Genomic DNA, 13,768 nt, shown 5'->3' with positions numbered 1-13,768 from the left:
GTTTGCATGTGTGTTTGTGAAGAGATCTCCTGAAGCATGCTGGCAAAATTGAAGTGTTGGTACTTTCTGCTTTTTCCACCCAGGACCTCTTGAGTTGACCAGAGAGCTGGAGGTTCATGGTTTTTTAAAGAAGCCAAGGACTCCACAACAGATCTTATTCACACATGTAGGATAACATTTTGAGCAGAGCTGGCCAGCTTTATTAGTGGCAGTTTACAGGGATATCCATGACACTCTCACAGCTCTCTGGAAGCTTCTCCACATTACTCTAGGGCAACGGCAGGTTAATGGAAGCCAGGTGGAGCCTTCCTGCATTTCCTCTGACCAGTGCCGCTTGATTGACAGTGAGTTGTGGCGATGTGGAGCGTAGCTACCCAGAATCAGGGTCGTGATGGAAACATGGCAATTCACGAGCAACAGCTGCTTTTCTTGGCCACAACAGAGAGAGCATTTCCATTCACCTGAGACTACTCTTAATTGGAACGTGTGAATATGTGCACTGATGTATGTCTGGCTTTTCTCTTTGCTTATTAGTGGTTAACTGTGTCTAATGGTTAAACAGTATTGCAAGTCACCCAATTCTCCCAAATTTGGAGCTTGCTTTTTTAAACTGTATGCACTTAAAAAAAAACAAGGATTCTAAATGGATTCATCCTGTAGGTGAATAGAAAGGTTGCTTTAGAGATGGTGACCTGTTCAGTTTTTTGCTTCAGCTATCACAGAAAAGACGCTAAACACAATACAATTATTTATTATTATTTACATAGATTATGTTGTCAGTAAGTTATATCAGTTTTGTATGCCCTAAAATCTCAGACATCTGACTTTTATCAGGACTCTTTCTCCACTCATGATACGCGAGTTTCCTGATCAATAACATCCTGCGTAGTCACATTTGAATTTCATCATTGATGAAATCAGTCAGTTTACAAAGCAACACCACCATATATAGAGTAACTGTCTTTATACAAAGCAAAGATTACAAGGAGACCATATGAAATAGATGGTGTCCCAGAGCTAAAAAATATGTTTCATGTGTGAGAGCAGTTATGAGTAGGCCTTTTTTGGTAAATTCCTCAACATAAAAACATAAAGTAATCATTCATAAGTATGCTAAGATTCACTGATTTATTACTGTGCATCTATGAGACTGTTATGATCAATGATGACGGTGCCAAAGAGGTAATATTGAGGAGCTTAGGTACCACTTGTGAGGACATCTAAGATCTTTTAAAGGAAGGAGAAAGTCCTTCCAGGAAATAACTCATCCACAGAGTCTGTCGGTTTTTCTTGTCACACATCATTTCTGGGATTCAAATCACTCCGAGTATGACGTTCTGCTTATACGACCCTAATTCAGGCGTCTAAATCTATGAACACAATGCGCAGTGTGGTCTTTCATCTCGGAGCCACGATTGTGATGTTAACTGCTTGGCAAAAGAACATGACACCCAGGGTGACACAGGGATTACTTGTTCTATATTTAGTGTTTATGTACATGAATATTGGCAGGACAACTCTGTACATGTGACACACACACACACAGCGATACAGTGATAATAACACAGATCTCCAGCACAGAACACATTTACAAGATGGGCTCTAGAGCAAACACTGGCTGAGATACATAAGGGAATGTCTGAACTACGACAACTTCCTCATAAAACTGGAATTTCCTCGTAACAGTTATTATTGTCATCAATAAAAACAGACAATCGTAAAGAGAGACAAAAAGTATAAAATAATTTAAATTCCTTCTAAAACATGTAGTGAATATGCAGCGAGACATCTACACAATGCGGGTAGCTACTGTATCTCCTCCGGTCGATGTGATTCGAAACTGAAAGGACAGACAAATATGACAGACAAAAGCAAATGTCATGCAGCAACAAATAAACATACAAGATGAAAGATGATCTCTGAAGTTCTGCCTCTCCAGTGGCAGCATGATGTCAAATCGACAAGCCTGGTAACAAAGCACCTCACGCTATGGGCTGCCCAGACGTGCCACAATGAAATGTAAACATAAATATACAGGTTGATATCTCTCTCTACAAACAGTTCAGTCACTGCCACAGGCCCATCAGCTGTGTGAGTAGTCAGTCTGTATACACTCCTTAGTAGAATATCACTTAGAGTTAAATAAACTTATTTAATATATATATTTATAATAGATTTATTCTTTGCAGAGTCATTTAGCAGTATTTCCTTGTTTTCACCAGTTTGCTCTGGTATTTCACTGAGTGACCACTGTGTCCCACCACATAAACGTCCAGCAGGTAGGTCTTGCCTGGCTCCAGACCTGTGATGGTCTCTGTAGTCACAGCTTTCTGCAGGTTCGGGCTGTGGAAGTACTTGCACAGGACCTTTTCTGACTTCCTGCGGGTCTCTGGCCCAGCACACTGGTTTTGTTCCCGGCGTCGCTGCTCCTCGCCGTAATTGTCAGCCACCTCTTTGCGGTAAATGCAGTATTTGTTGCGGTCCTGCGTGCCCAGCCAGGCCACAGTGGCGGAGGAGCATGTGCGCAGCTTGTCAAAGGCCTTGATGCGCGTATCCTCCGGAAGTGAAGGGAAGGGCTGCTTGCTGCTGGGTCGTGTGGTGGCTAGCATCTTCAAAGTGGAGGCCCCTTTCCTGCTGCCACGCAAACGGATCAGGTACTTGGCTTTTGGCTTTCCCCGCAGCTGGAATTGTCGCACCCCCTCTACGTTCTGGGAGAGCAGCAACTTGCCATCACGCCTCACCTGCACCTGCACGGCGTCCAGACATGTGTGGACAAACAACGTGACCCTCTGGTGTGAAGACACAGGAGCGAAGCGCAGAAACTTGCTGCCCTTTCTCTTGATGAAAACATCTGATACTTTGCCGTCCTTCAGCTCCACTGTCTTCTGACGAGCTTCCTCTTTAGTGCGGGCAAAAGTTCCCACGTATGCTGTGCTGGTGTTGGTGGCAGAATTCACAGCAAAGACATCAAAGTAGTACTGTGTGTCTGGTTTCAGGTCTGACACAGTGAAAATGTTTTTATTGCCAATACACACTTTCTGAATGTCTGATGTTTTGGGTTTGGCTGCATACGCCCGCGAGATCTTATTACTTGTTAGGCCTCGGTCCTTCCCAAAACCACTGTCAGAGGGAACAAAGCCGAAGTGCGCAAAGTCAAAGGGGCTAAAATCTCTGCCGGGCTTCGGAGCCAACATGAAGGCATCATCAGTGCTGATCTTAGCTTCAGCAGCACACATGCTCTTGAAATTGTGCTCCTTATTGATCACTACACAATACTGAACAGGCTGGCCCATGAGAGAGCCCGTTGGTGTAGGCTTCCAGGCCAGGGTAACAGTGGTGCGGCCCAGTGCCGTCACATCCACACGAGGGTCATAGGGCAGCTCCGGGTATGGCTGGTCAGACTCTGGAGTTGTGGTGGCATACACCTTGAAGTTGCTGTCTTTCTCTGTGGACAGCAGTTCCAGCTGGTAGAGGCCAGATGGCGTGCTGGTGGCCACATAGGACTCCACATCGTTGCCCTTGTAGGTGAAGAGCTCCGTTCCCTCGTCTACTGTCACCTGCTGTTTCTGTTGGTCCAGAGGTTCAGGCTCTCCTGGAAAACAAAAACAAATAGGCACAACGTGAGCTCTTTGCTTGACACCGCATCCAATTTGACACTACAAAATTTGAACATGCTAACAGATCTTTAGGCGTGCCCTTTACAATGTTTTTTTTCTATTTCATTTTTCACTTTGATGAAAAATCATTACCAAATGTACTAAAAATATTTAATGTGTTGATGCTGTGAGGTCACGATGAAGCTCTGCAAGCCTCACGGATGATTAGCCCCTGACATGGCAGCCATGTTTTCAATCCAAACATCCCCAAACATCACAGGCCAGCATTCACTTGGCCTTTCCGAGGAAGCTGCTCTACAAAGAGGCGCCTTGTAGCTTCTACGTGAGAGAGACAGTCCTAGCTCTTACTCCGGCTTGAGCAAGAAACCATAATATTATGTTTGTCAACCAGAGAGTGTGCCCTGTGGTGTACTAAAAATTAATGCTCAAAGATCTACTCCCACTAGAGACATTTAGCAAAAAGAGTTGCAAAGACAGGAAGAAGTTCACTGGCTGAGCTATTGCTGCACCATGTCTTGTGAAGTCAGGCTTATACCAATGGCACTGCATGTGTTGGGTCCAAATGTGTCATTATTCTTCTACTTAGGGATGAATTCTTTTCTCTTGATGCAAGGTAACTGTCTTCAACAGGGAAACTACCCAATAAATCATTTTGTAATATTTGATCTGACAAGAGCAAAGACACACAAGCAGGTGCTCATGTATTGACATTCAAATATATGCTCACATCACACATCTATGCTCTAAAACCGCCGCTTTAGTCATCTGGCAAGATCTCCTGTGCTGAAAAGACGCCCTCCAGATGGAGAAAGTTTTAATGTGAAGCAGAGAGGCCATTAAAAAAAGAAAGAAAGAAAGAAAGAAAGAAAGAAAGAAAGAAAGAAAGAGAGAAAGAAAGAAAGAAAGGAGAATAGGAAGGAAGACAGACAGACAGAGCAGCAGGATTTACTTTAAGAAGACCAAGACAGCTTAAGTAAAGGGATGTAATGCTTTGATTCAGTAGGTTGACTAGAGTAGAGCCCTTCTCTAAAATTATAGACGTCAGCTTGGCCGAGACAGACATCATAAGTGGTCAGACTAGACACTACGACTGACTTAATTAAAACCCACCAAAACACAAAGCCTAACATCACTGCGTAGGTTAATTGTGTATGGGGGATAGTGATATTTCCACATAACGTGTCATTAACCTCTTCCACTGCTGCCTTATGTCAATTATACCTGATCCCTCTCCACTGGCCTCTTCTGGCAGCTCCTGCAGAGTGAGTTTCCACTCCAGAGGAGCATCACAAGGTGTCACAGTCACAGACAGGGGTGTGTTGTCTTCTTCCACCACAAAGTAGTACCTGTGGAAATAATAGGTTAAAGGGGACTGATATGAGCACCAGTATTCATGGTTCATCATAGTTTGACGTTATCCTAAATCAAGTGTGGTGTAAATGCATGAGCAGACTATTTGAGACTGTTATGCTCAAGCACACAGTGATATTATTGTTCCACTGACCTTGGTCTCTCTCTCTGTGAGCTGACAGACACTCAGTTACAAGAACACGACTTTCTCATCTATTATTTAGTTTTTGCATCAACATCATAGATCATGTTACAGAGCAACGCCTAATGTTTCCTATCTATTTACAGTAAGTGGCCATCAACAAGTTTAATGTTTTCCTCAGTGATTGGTATGGATCAGTCAGCAGCAGAAGGTGGAATTGCAACAAACTCACAACACATTACACACGTAGACTTTCTAAGATTATGTAATTCATTCATTTGTTTGTCTGCAGAGCTCTTACCTTTTGGGTGTGTCCCTGAAAAGGTAGCCACTAATCTCAGCACCATCCGGTACAACTGAGGAGTCATGGAACATCGACTTGTCTCTGATCTGCATCTGGAAGAGCCCTTCGTCTCTTGTGGGCAGCTTCTGGGCCAAAGCTCCTAGTCCCAACAGCACCAGCAGCACCACGCTCCAACCTTTACACTGCCTCATTCTGAAACATACAGAGAAATGACTCCGTTTTATATGCAGGGTTATATAATTCCTGGGAACAGACTTGTTCACTAGTTACAGATTTAGTTATTGAGATAGTATTTATCTGTCATCATAGAGGTATGTCTTGAAGTTTAAATGAATAGTTTGGGATTTTTGGAAATATGCTTAATTGCTTTCTTTCTGAGTTAAATGAGAAGATCAATACTACCCTCACATTTGTCTATTAAATATGAAGCTGCAGCCAGGAGACCATTAGCTTAGTTTAGCATAAAGACTGGGAACATGAGGAAACAGATAACCTGGCTCAGGTTTTAAAAAATCTACTAACCAGCTCTAAAACTCACTAATTAACACAAAATGTACAAAAAACCAAAGTATGAAAATGACAAGATTAAACAAACAAGGTATAATATGTCAATTATTGAGCTTCAAGCTACTGCTATGCAGATTTTTTTAACCTTTGGATAAAGCTCGGCTATGTTTCATAATGCTTCCAGTCTTTTTTTGCAAAACTAATCTATACCTAGCATACGGACAACGACTCATCTCACTCGCTGCAAGAAAGTGAGTAAGCACACTTCCCAAAACACACACAACTTTTCCTTTCCTTTAGACGTCGGTTTGGTGCCGGGTTTTTTTTTAACCTTAATTTCGAAAGGAGCCAAGCTAGCTGTCTCCCCTAGTTTCTGGTCTTTATGCTAAAATAAGCTAAGCTAATCAATTGCTGGCTGTAGCTAGCCTCATATTTAATGGACATGACTGCTTTAATGTACATCAGCAATGAATATTAATGGGTTATATACATTACTATGTATCCAAAATGTCTATTTTTGCCATGAAAGTTCTGAATGGCTCTTTACTTTCATTCTGGCACTGGCTAAAAATACAGAACTCTTCCTAATGAGTTATATTTGGCATTGCCTAGTTTTGGCAACAGACATTACAGTGTTTTTAGCAGACTTCTGCTTAACTCATTTTCAGCTACGTTTTATTTCATGCTAAAATGTGTTTTCTTGCCTTCTTTTCCTTTTAGTTTTTAGCCTTAATTAACATTTAAAATTAAACCTAGCTGGCAACAGACACCATCTGTGGGTAAATCAATGAATGAGAAACAAAAAAGTAAAGGGGGAATGAATGAGTACTCCAGGCCACAGCGAGAAAAGAGGGATTAGATTTAAACACAGATGTGTGAAGGAAAAGACATTGCTCTCAGCTCCAGGGAACCACACTATTTCATAAACCACTTAATATAAAGATCCCCAAATACATGTTGTTTAAGTTTTATTGATGCTAATATAAAAATGTTTGGTGGTGCAGTCCACAGACGGAGCTGAGGCTCAGGACGAGGTGCAGCTGAGAGCCTCTCACGTATCCCCTGTCTATTGATTTTGCCCCATTGATTGCAGCTGATGGGAACGCCAAATCCCCGGTGATTTAATCAGTGTAATGATGGCAGATTAGCCAGATACTTTACTGCCATTTACTGCAAGTGAGATGGTGTCCTTTTAATGACCCTCTCCCTCTCCCTTTCTCTGCTCACCCTCCGTTGTCTGTCTTTTTCCCTTGATCACGTTTTTTTTCATCAACAAGTAATCTCTTTCTCTTTTCACACTTGTTCATCCTTCCGTCCTTCTTTTCACTTCTCCTCCGTTATTGCCATCCTAAACGGAGACAGATAAGTAAAACCACAGTGGCCGGGCCAGGACGAACCATCACTACACTACAAACATGGCTTCATTTTGGCATTATCGCCCTTAAAAGGCACAGGCAGGGAAAAAGCCCTTGACAGCTCCTGTCAGTGTCTCCGTCTCTGCCGTTGTCTGACCCCAGCCTCCCGTCGTACCGCCAGACTTCAGAGAGCAAAAGGAAAGCCGCCTAAGTGGTACTTTGAGGTTTGACTCACACAGAGAGTGGAGATCCTTATCGCCTCGGCTTGTCTCATTCCACTTCAGAAGCGTGTCAGTTGGAACAAAGACATGTCTATTAATACTCAAGACAGCGCTGAGGTGGTATGTACAGAGCTGTTCAGAGCTGTCTTTCATTCCAACATCCCCAAACACCACACGGACACAGCGAGGGCCCCGTCCCTGGCCGCTCTGTCCCCCACACTGATGTCATTACACATAATGTCTGCTATCACTCATACAGTAAGAGTTTTATCACCACTGTCATTAGCACATTTGATGTGTGCCTTCAGTGTGCCCCTCACATGTGACACCAATGATTTAAACCCTATGACTGAACTTAACAGCATTTTCTCCCACATGCACAGAACCCGCTCAGTCTGTATTCACAATATACTGCCGAGAGATGACATCTGAATATTAGAGCAGTGTCGGGTCACTGCGGATGCATAGACCAGCGCAGAGTCAACATGGTCACACAGGCTGCGCTGGATCTGCTTTTAAATGTGAGCCACTGCCAATCTCATGCCACAGGGCTCCCTTACCAAAATAACACATCAAAAAGCTGCATCTGGAACAAATAAAGCCTAATGTTTAATTAGAACGAGGGAGAATGTATGATCGCAATTTGAGGAAGGATAATTTAAAGGCACGGTCACCCGCAATCGTGTCAACTTTGTTTTTCTTGTTGCATTTTTATCTGTTTATTTATACATTTATAGTTTTTTGTTTCACTTATAGTGGGATTTGCACACCATCTTGGGTGGAAAATATCTTGTATATTCTAATTGGCAAGCTGTGGAGTAGTAAAGAGCTGTGAAATGGGATTAAAGGACAAATGCAGTGCCATTTCAAAACGAGGAAATGGTGATGATCTTCTTTCCCATGGCTGTATATCTACATTATCAATGTGTGACAGAAAGAACAAGAAAAAGACCCTGCACCCTTTCCGTCTTTCCATCCCTGTGCGATCTGAGGAATGCCACCCCTTCATTTGAATTTCTACTATAACAGCTTTGACCCCGCTCTAATTTAGGGTCATTACAAGCAAAATGGGAAATCGTGTGCAAAGCCAAAACAAAATGTTCACACTGCATCTCCCAGATGGACTCAATTTTTTTTTTCAGTGACATCAATCAACTGCAAAAATTAAACTCAATTCACAATCCACTGATGATTAAAGCAAAAAAATATCAATTACATGCAACAATTTCCATCCATGCACCTGATCAACTCTTCTGTGTGTGAGTGTATTTCCAGCGGGAACACACCAATTATAGGCACACTACTTCCATGTATGGAGGCGTTTCTGAACACAAAGCAGAGCACATGCATGAAAAGCCCCCGTCATGTATGTGTGTGTGTGTGTGTGTGTGCGAGCATATATCCTCGATCATGTGCACGAGCACCAAACTGCCCCTGACCTCCCCTCTCTCTCTCTCCCCTCACTTTGTTTAACCGGTCTCCCTCCTTCCCTCCAGCTCCTTGTCAAGACGGATAAGCCTCCTGCCTCCTGCCACATGGAGCTCATTAACAGAACGGGAGGGAATAAAAGACAGTTTAATTTCAACACAAATAAAGAGACATTTCGGATTCCACCCAACAAGACGCCTGGCAGGGCTCGCAGGACCTGAAGCCTATGTGTTTTCTTTAAGGAAGTCTGAAGGCAGATTTATGGTGGGTCCTCAATAGCGAGCTCCATCACTGCTGTCACTTCAGGGCCAATGTGGGGATTGGAGTGAGTGGAGTGCATGAGTGGGCTTAGAGGAGAGCCAAGGATGGAACCACACAGGACCTGGACCTGTTCTATAGGAAGGCCAAACCAAAGCAGGTCTGGTGCTCTTGGACAGCTAAAACAGCTCATTAATGAATTGGTAGAGACTGTGGTAAGGGCTCTGATCCAAGACTGGAGATTTTTATCTACTGTGTATATGTGTGTGTGTGTGTCCATATATTAATGTGTGTGCGTGTCTGTGTGTGGGTGTGTGCGTGCGTGTGTCCAAACCATCACATTCCTCCGCTCCACTCTGTGTATAAGTCTAAATCATCACTCAGAAGCTGTCTCCTCGCCATCCACAACATCACTCACAGTTTGAGTTTCTGAAATGAACTATCCGCATCATCAGAACCACGAAAGCTGGCACAATAGCATGATGGAAAGGAGAGCCCAGTTTCCTTTCCTTCTCACCCCATTCCCCTCCCCTCTTGCTTCTTTATAGTCCCATCTCTGAAGCTTGCATTTAGCACTGCATCCTGGAATGTCTCTATGAGGAGGGTCAGGTCGCAAAAAAAAACGAACCATTCACATAGAATTTAAAGGGGGGGGTGACTGATGTGCTGGTATTGTGACTGCAAGGGTGATTATAGATTACAAGAGAAAATGCCCCATGGGAAAGTCATCCACCCACTGCCCATCATCCAGGGCATAGGCCCGCGTCGTGGGAAATGAGTCAATCATGATCCGTTATGTTGTGTTTGAGCAGAGAGGGGAGCACTGAAAGCCTGTTCAGCAGCCAGTGCTTGTGTCCATCTGAGGGAGCATAATGAGGGGCTTTGCGAAATGAATGCACCCGGGGAGACTGGGAGTGGGTGTGGATATGATGAATAATTTAACAAGGAAATAAAAACTTGTATGCTTAATCTTCCACCGGTGACTCTAGGATATGTGACATCCAGCGCGGACAAAAGGCAGCGCGGAGGAGACTGTATATACACCGACCGCAGCCTGCTGTCACTTCTCTGGACGCAAATGGCTACAGCAACACTGGCGGAATTCTTTCAGCCAGGAGTTTTCATATGCAAATCACGGTTTAGTTACGGTATGCGACGCAGACCTTCCCATTTTAAGACTTTTTTTTTTTTTTTGTTCATGATTCATTCTCCTGAGAAAGTAGAAGGGAGGCAGTGTGGCGTCACCCCGCTACTAAATACAGTTATTCAAATCCCCGCTCCGAGTATGTCTCTCATTAAGCACCGACTGAGAGGAAAAAAACACGACTCTCACATGGACCGGATGAGGAGAAAACAACTCCCAACACGAGCTAAACTGTGATTAATCTGGCTTGATTCATTTGAATTAAAACAAATGAAGTGAGGGCGAGTCAATTATATCCTAATTGTCACTCATATGAAAAACTAGATCTCCCAATTAGTGCTCCACTCCTGCACTTCGGGGCTCTTACAGGTGCGTAAAAGCACCCATGGGTGACACGGTGAAACCAACATGAACCCAAAAATCGCACTCAAGTCGAGAAACTGTGCAGCGTTTTTACACTTTGCAGCTAAAATTGCGCATGAATACCACACATAGCGCGCGGGCCATTAGAAATACTGCGCGTATTGATAAGTCGCCTTTATTGGGTGCTGTGTCACCCCTGGGAGCATGGGAACCCTTTAGCTGCACAAAAGCAAGAGGATTTTCTAAAGTTCATCCGTTTAACGGTGCTCATCTGTGCCGTCCCGTGGGCTGTGATATACAACCCGAACCAAAACAACCCACAATTAAAAGAGCATGCGAGTTCGGGCTTGATTGAAATGTGTTTGAAACTTTTAACTTCCCGGAGTTGTAAACCGCAAAACCTCTTCCTCTCTTTCTCCGTCTGGCAGGCGTTTCAAAGGCACTTAACTCGGGGAGTCCGACTCTGAATTTATATGGAGCTTTTATGCGCACCAAACAGCTTCAGAAAAGTTCAAGAAAGGGAAGGAAGTTTTTTCTTTGAGTCAGCCAACAGATCTAACAATTTAAGAGGCTCCGGGTCACACGCACCGCTACATGACAGAGGAAAGATCATGCGAGAAAAATACATTACAAGAAATAATCTTACCTTTTGGAAAATGAAACGACGAAGTTATCTGAAGGATGGCGCTTCTTGTTCTCAAAACCACTCTGATATCACCAAGATTTTTATTTTTTTTTTTAAAGTGCCTTACAACTAAAGGAGATGCGATTTAAAGGAAAAAATCAAAATACAAGTCTTCCTCTGCAGTGTCCAGTAGTTCCCTCAGTTTTCACGCCTGTTGTTGTTGCCTATCAATCGGATTAGGCGACTGCTCTGGTGCGTGTTTGCAGTTTTCTTGCGGATTTAACTGGTCTCTAGTGGGCAGGAGTGTGTGTGAGTGTGTGTGAGTGGGTATCCCGAGTGCTGGCAGTGCGTCCCTCCCCTGCCGCGCTGCTGCTATTGAAACCTCCACTGGATTGGAGGCAAACTGGTGCGAACTTCTTCTTCTTCTTCCTTGCGCTCCCTGTAGGAAGACACTGAACCAGCCCACAAGAAAAAAAAAAAAAAAAAAAAAAACAGGGACCAAGACTGGCCCTCAAACTCTAACCATAGACTGTAGGGGGAAAGTCTGGCAGACACATCACCTGAATTTAAACTCCAACATCAAATGCAGTTAGGAGTTAGAGAAGACTATAGGGCGAGTGTTGCTGCAAAGAAAGCGTTCAGATGTCACCAGAGCATAAATCTAACGTCTAGCTTTCTTGGGAGCGGGGTTCCCCCTCATACTTTTTTATTTCCTTGCTGTTTACTGTGATGCTCCCTGGAAATTATTACTTTGGGCAGTAGCGCCTTGTCGGAGTCACGCAACCCTCGGGGATTATAGTGTGCAGGCAAGTTTTATCATGGGCCCTGACAGCTGGGTGTGCAAAACATGATCATAATATGCAGAGTGACTTTGATGATGACAAGAAATTCGCAGAAATCTTTCAATGTGGCGCAGGCAACACAAAGTTGCTGATCAACTGTGGAAATCCCCTGTGAGACCTGAGTGCTGTTGTGTTGAAGCTCAGGGAAGCAAATATTTATCCAAGATAAGAGACATTGATTGAACTCTGTCTCGGGACTGAATTGCCCCAAATTTATGGCTTGATGGGGGGTCCATGTCTAATCTAGATTTAAAGGATGCTGCCGTTTCCTGCTGTGTCCTCCCTAGGAGGACCGTCTTTCATGTCATGTTGTGGCAGATTTTCACATATGAACGGGTGCGGGTTGCCTTCAGGATCACACATGACATCTTCATCTAGGCTACAAGAAGATGGAGATGAGATTACATGATGTGTTCGCAGTGACACACGTGAGAAAATATGTTCTGAGCATTTGAAAAATGTGACAATTACACTTAAAACGATTAATGTTTAGAGGGAGCAGGTAAATTACTGTGGGGGAAACCCATTTGACCTACATAACAAGTTCTATATTCCAGAAACATGTTGATGTTTCTCCAAAAATAGTTCTTAAAACCGGAGATTGGCCGTTCATTATCAGTAATAGCAAATGTTTAGCAGACTGTTGGCTGTGAGAAACTGGACAAAGTGTTGGTACAACAGCGTCATCTAGTGGCTGCCAGAGAACAGCGTGTGAAACATTCAGTGAAAAGAAAAAGGGGAGATTTTTATCTTTGTTTCTGTATACAGGATTTACTCAGAAAAGCATAAAGGTCAAATGAACTGAACAAAAGATAGGAGACAGAGTCTGGAAACCTACACACACTGTTGCTCATCACAAACATTTCCTTTACAGCATCAGTCAGAGTGCACTTCAGTCTGTATCCTTTATTTGTTTTAAAAAAGTATGACAAAAAGCACGGATGTATTTGCACATGTAACCTATATACACAGGTGTGTGTGTGTGTGTATGTGTGTGTGTGTGTGTGTGTGTGTGTGTGTGTGTGGGTGTGTGTGTGTGTGTGTGTGTGTGTGTGTGTTGTGGTGTGTGTGTGTGTGTGTGTTGAGGGAGTTCAGGGTTATTGATGCCTGGGTTCATGATTAGTGCCGCTGTGACTTTCACATCCTTGGGATTAAAATAGATGCCAAATTGAATCTGCTATTAGCCACACCACCAAGCTGTGAAAACGAATCCACTCTAGGGACATGTATACTCACAATAACCCAGACACACTCTCACACACACACATATACACTGACCCAGCTACATGCCAGAATCTTGAAAATGTATCCACACCAGGGACAGTTTAGTACAGATGCAGGGTGGAGGGGAATAAGGAGGTGGAAAACGCTCCTGTAACGCTAATCCTTCTGCACTGTTTTAGCTCCACTGTGGAGACCAAAAGAATCTTATTTTAACAGATTTATTGAGGAAAAGTCACACAAAATGCACATTTTCGACCTTGAGAAAGTCAACTGAGCCACATGTGTTCTTTTGTACAACACCCTGTTTCACATAGTTACATACTGTACATTCACATCTGGTCACGGAGCAGGTTCACTGAAGCTGTGGTGGAAATTTAAATGTCATATG

General features: G+C 43.5%; 1 protein-coding gene across 2 annotated transcripts; it reads right to left on the bottom strand.

Moving 5' to 3' along the window:
* Positions 1-1,457: 1,457 nt before the first annotated feature.
* On the bottom strand, positions 1,458-11,784 carry ndnf (neuron-derived neurotrophic factor). 2 transcript variants are annotated; one of them, XM_067597664.1, is made up of 4 exons: positions 11,336-11,784; positions 5,411-5,605; positions 4,839-4,963; positions 1,458-3,592 (listed from the first exon to the last, which is right to left on the bottom strand). In XM_067597664.1, exons 2-4 carry the CDS (start codon positions 5,602-5,604, stop codon positions 2,196-2,198), a joined length of 1,716 nt encoding a protein of 571 aa, XP_067453765.1. In that variant the 5' UTR covers position 5,605; positions 11,336-11,784; the 3' UTR covers positions 1,458-2,195. The 2 variants fall into 2 exon arrangements, with proteins under 2 accessions (XP_067453765.1, XP_067453766.1); XM_067597665.1 differs by lacking the exon at positions 11,336-11,784 and adding an exon at positions 6,186-6,586.
* Positions 11,785-13,768: the final 1,984 nt, after the last annotated feature.

The sequence above is a fragment of the Thunnus thynnus genome, chromosome 8 (assembly GCF_963924715.1).
Source record: "Thunnus thynnus chromosome 8, fThuThy2.1, whole genome shotgun sequence".
Lineage (NCBI taxonomy): Eukaryota > Metazoa > Chordata > Actinopteri > Scombriformes > Scombridae > Thunnus > Thunnus thynnus.
Note: the sequence above shows the minus strand (reverse complement) of the source record. Positions and strands in the feature narration are given on the sequence as shown.

Excerpts from the sequence above, each read along its gene's own strand:
- ndnf (XM_067597664.1), bottom strand. The coding sequence starts at position 5,604 with ATGAGGCAGTGTAAAGGTTGGAGCGTGGTGCTGCTGGTGCTGTTGGGA. Across the intron at positions 4,964-5,410 it reads TTCAGGGACACACCCAAAAG|GTACTACTTTGTGGTGGAAG; the intron begins GTAAGAGCTCTG and ends TTATTTCCACAG. Across the intron at positions 3,593-4,838 it reads GGCCAGTGGAGAGGGATCAG|GAGAGCCTGAACCTCTGGAC; the intron begins GTATAATTGACA and ends TTTGTTTTCCAG.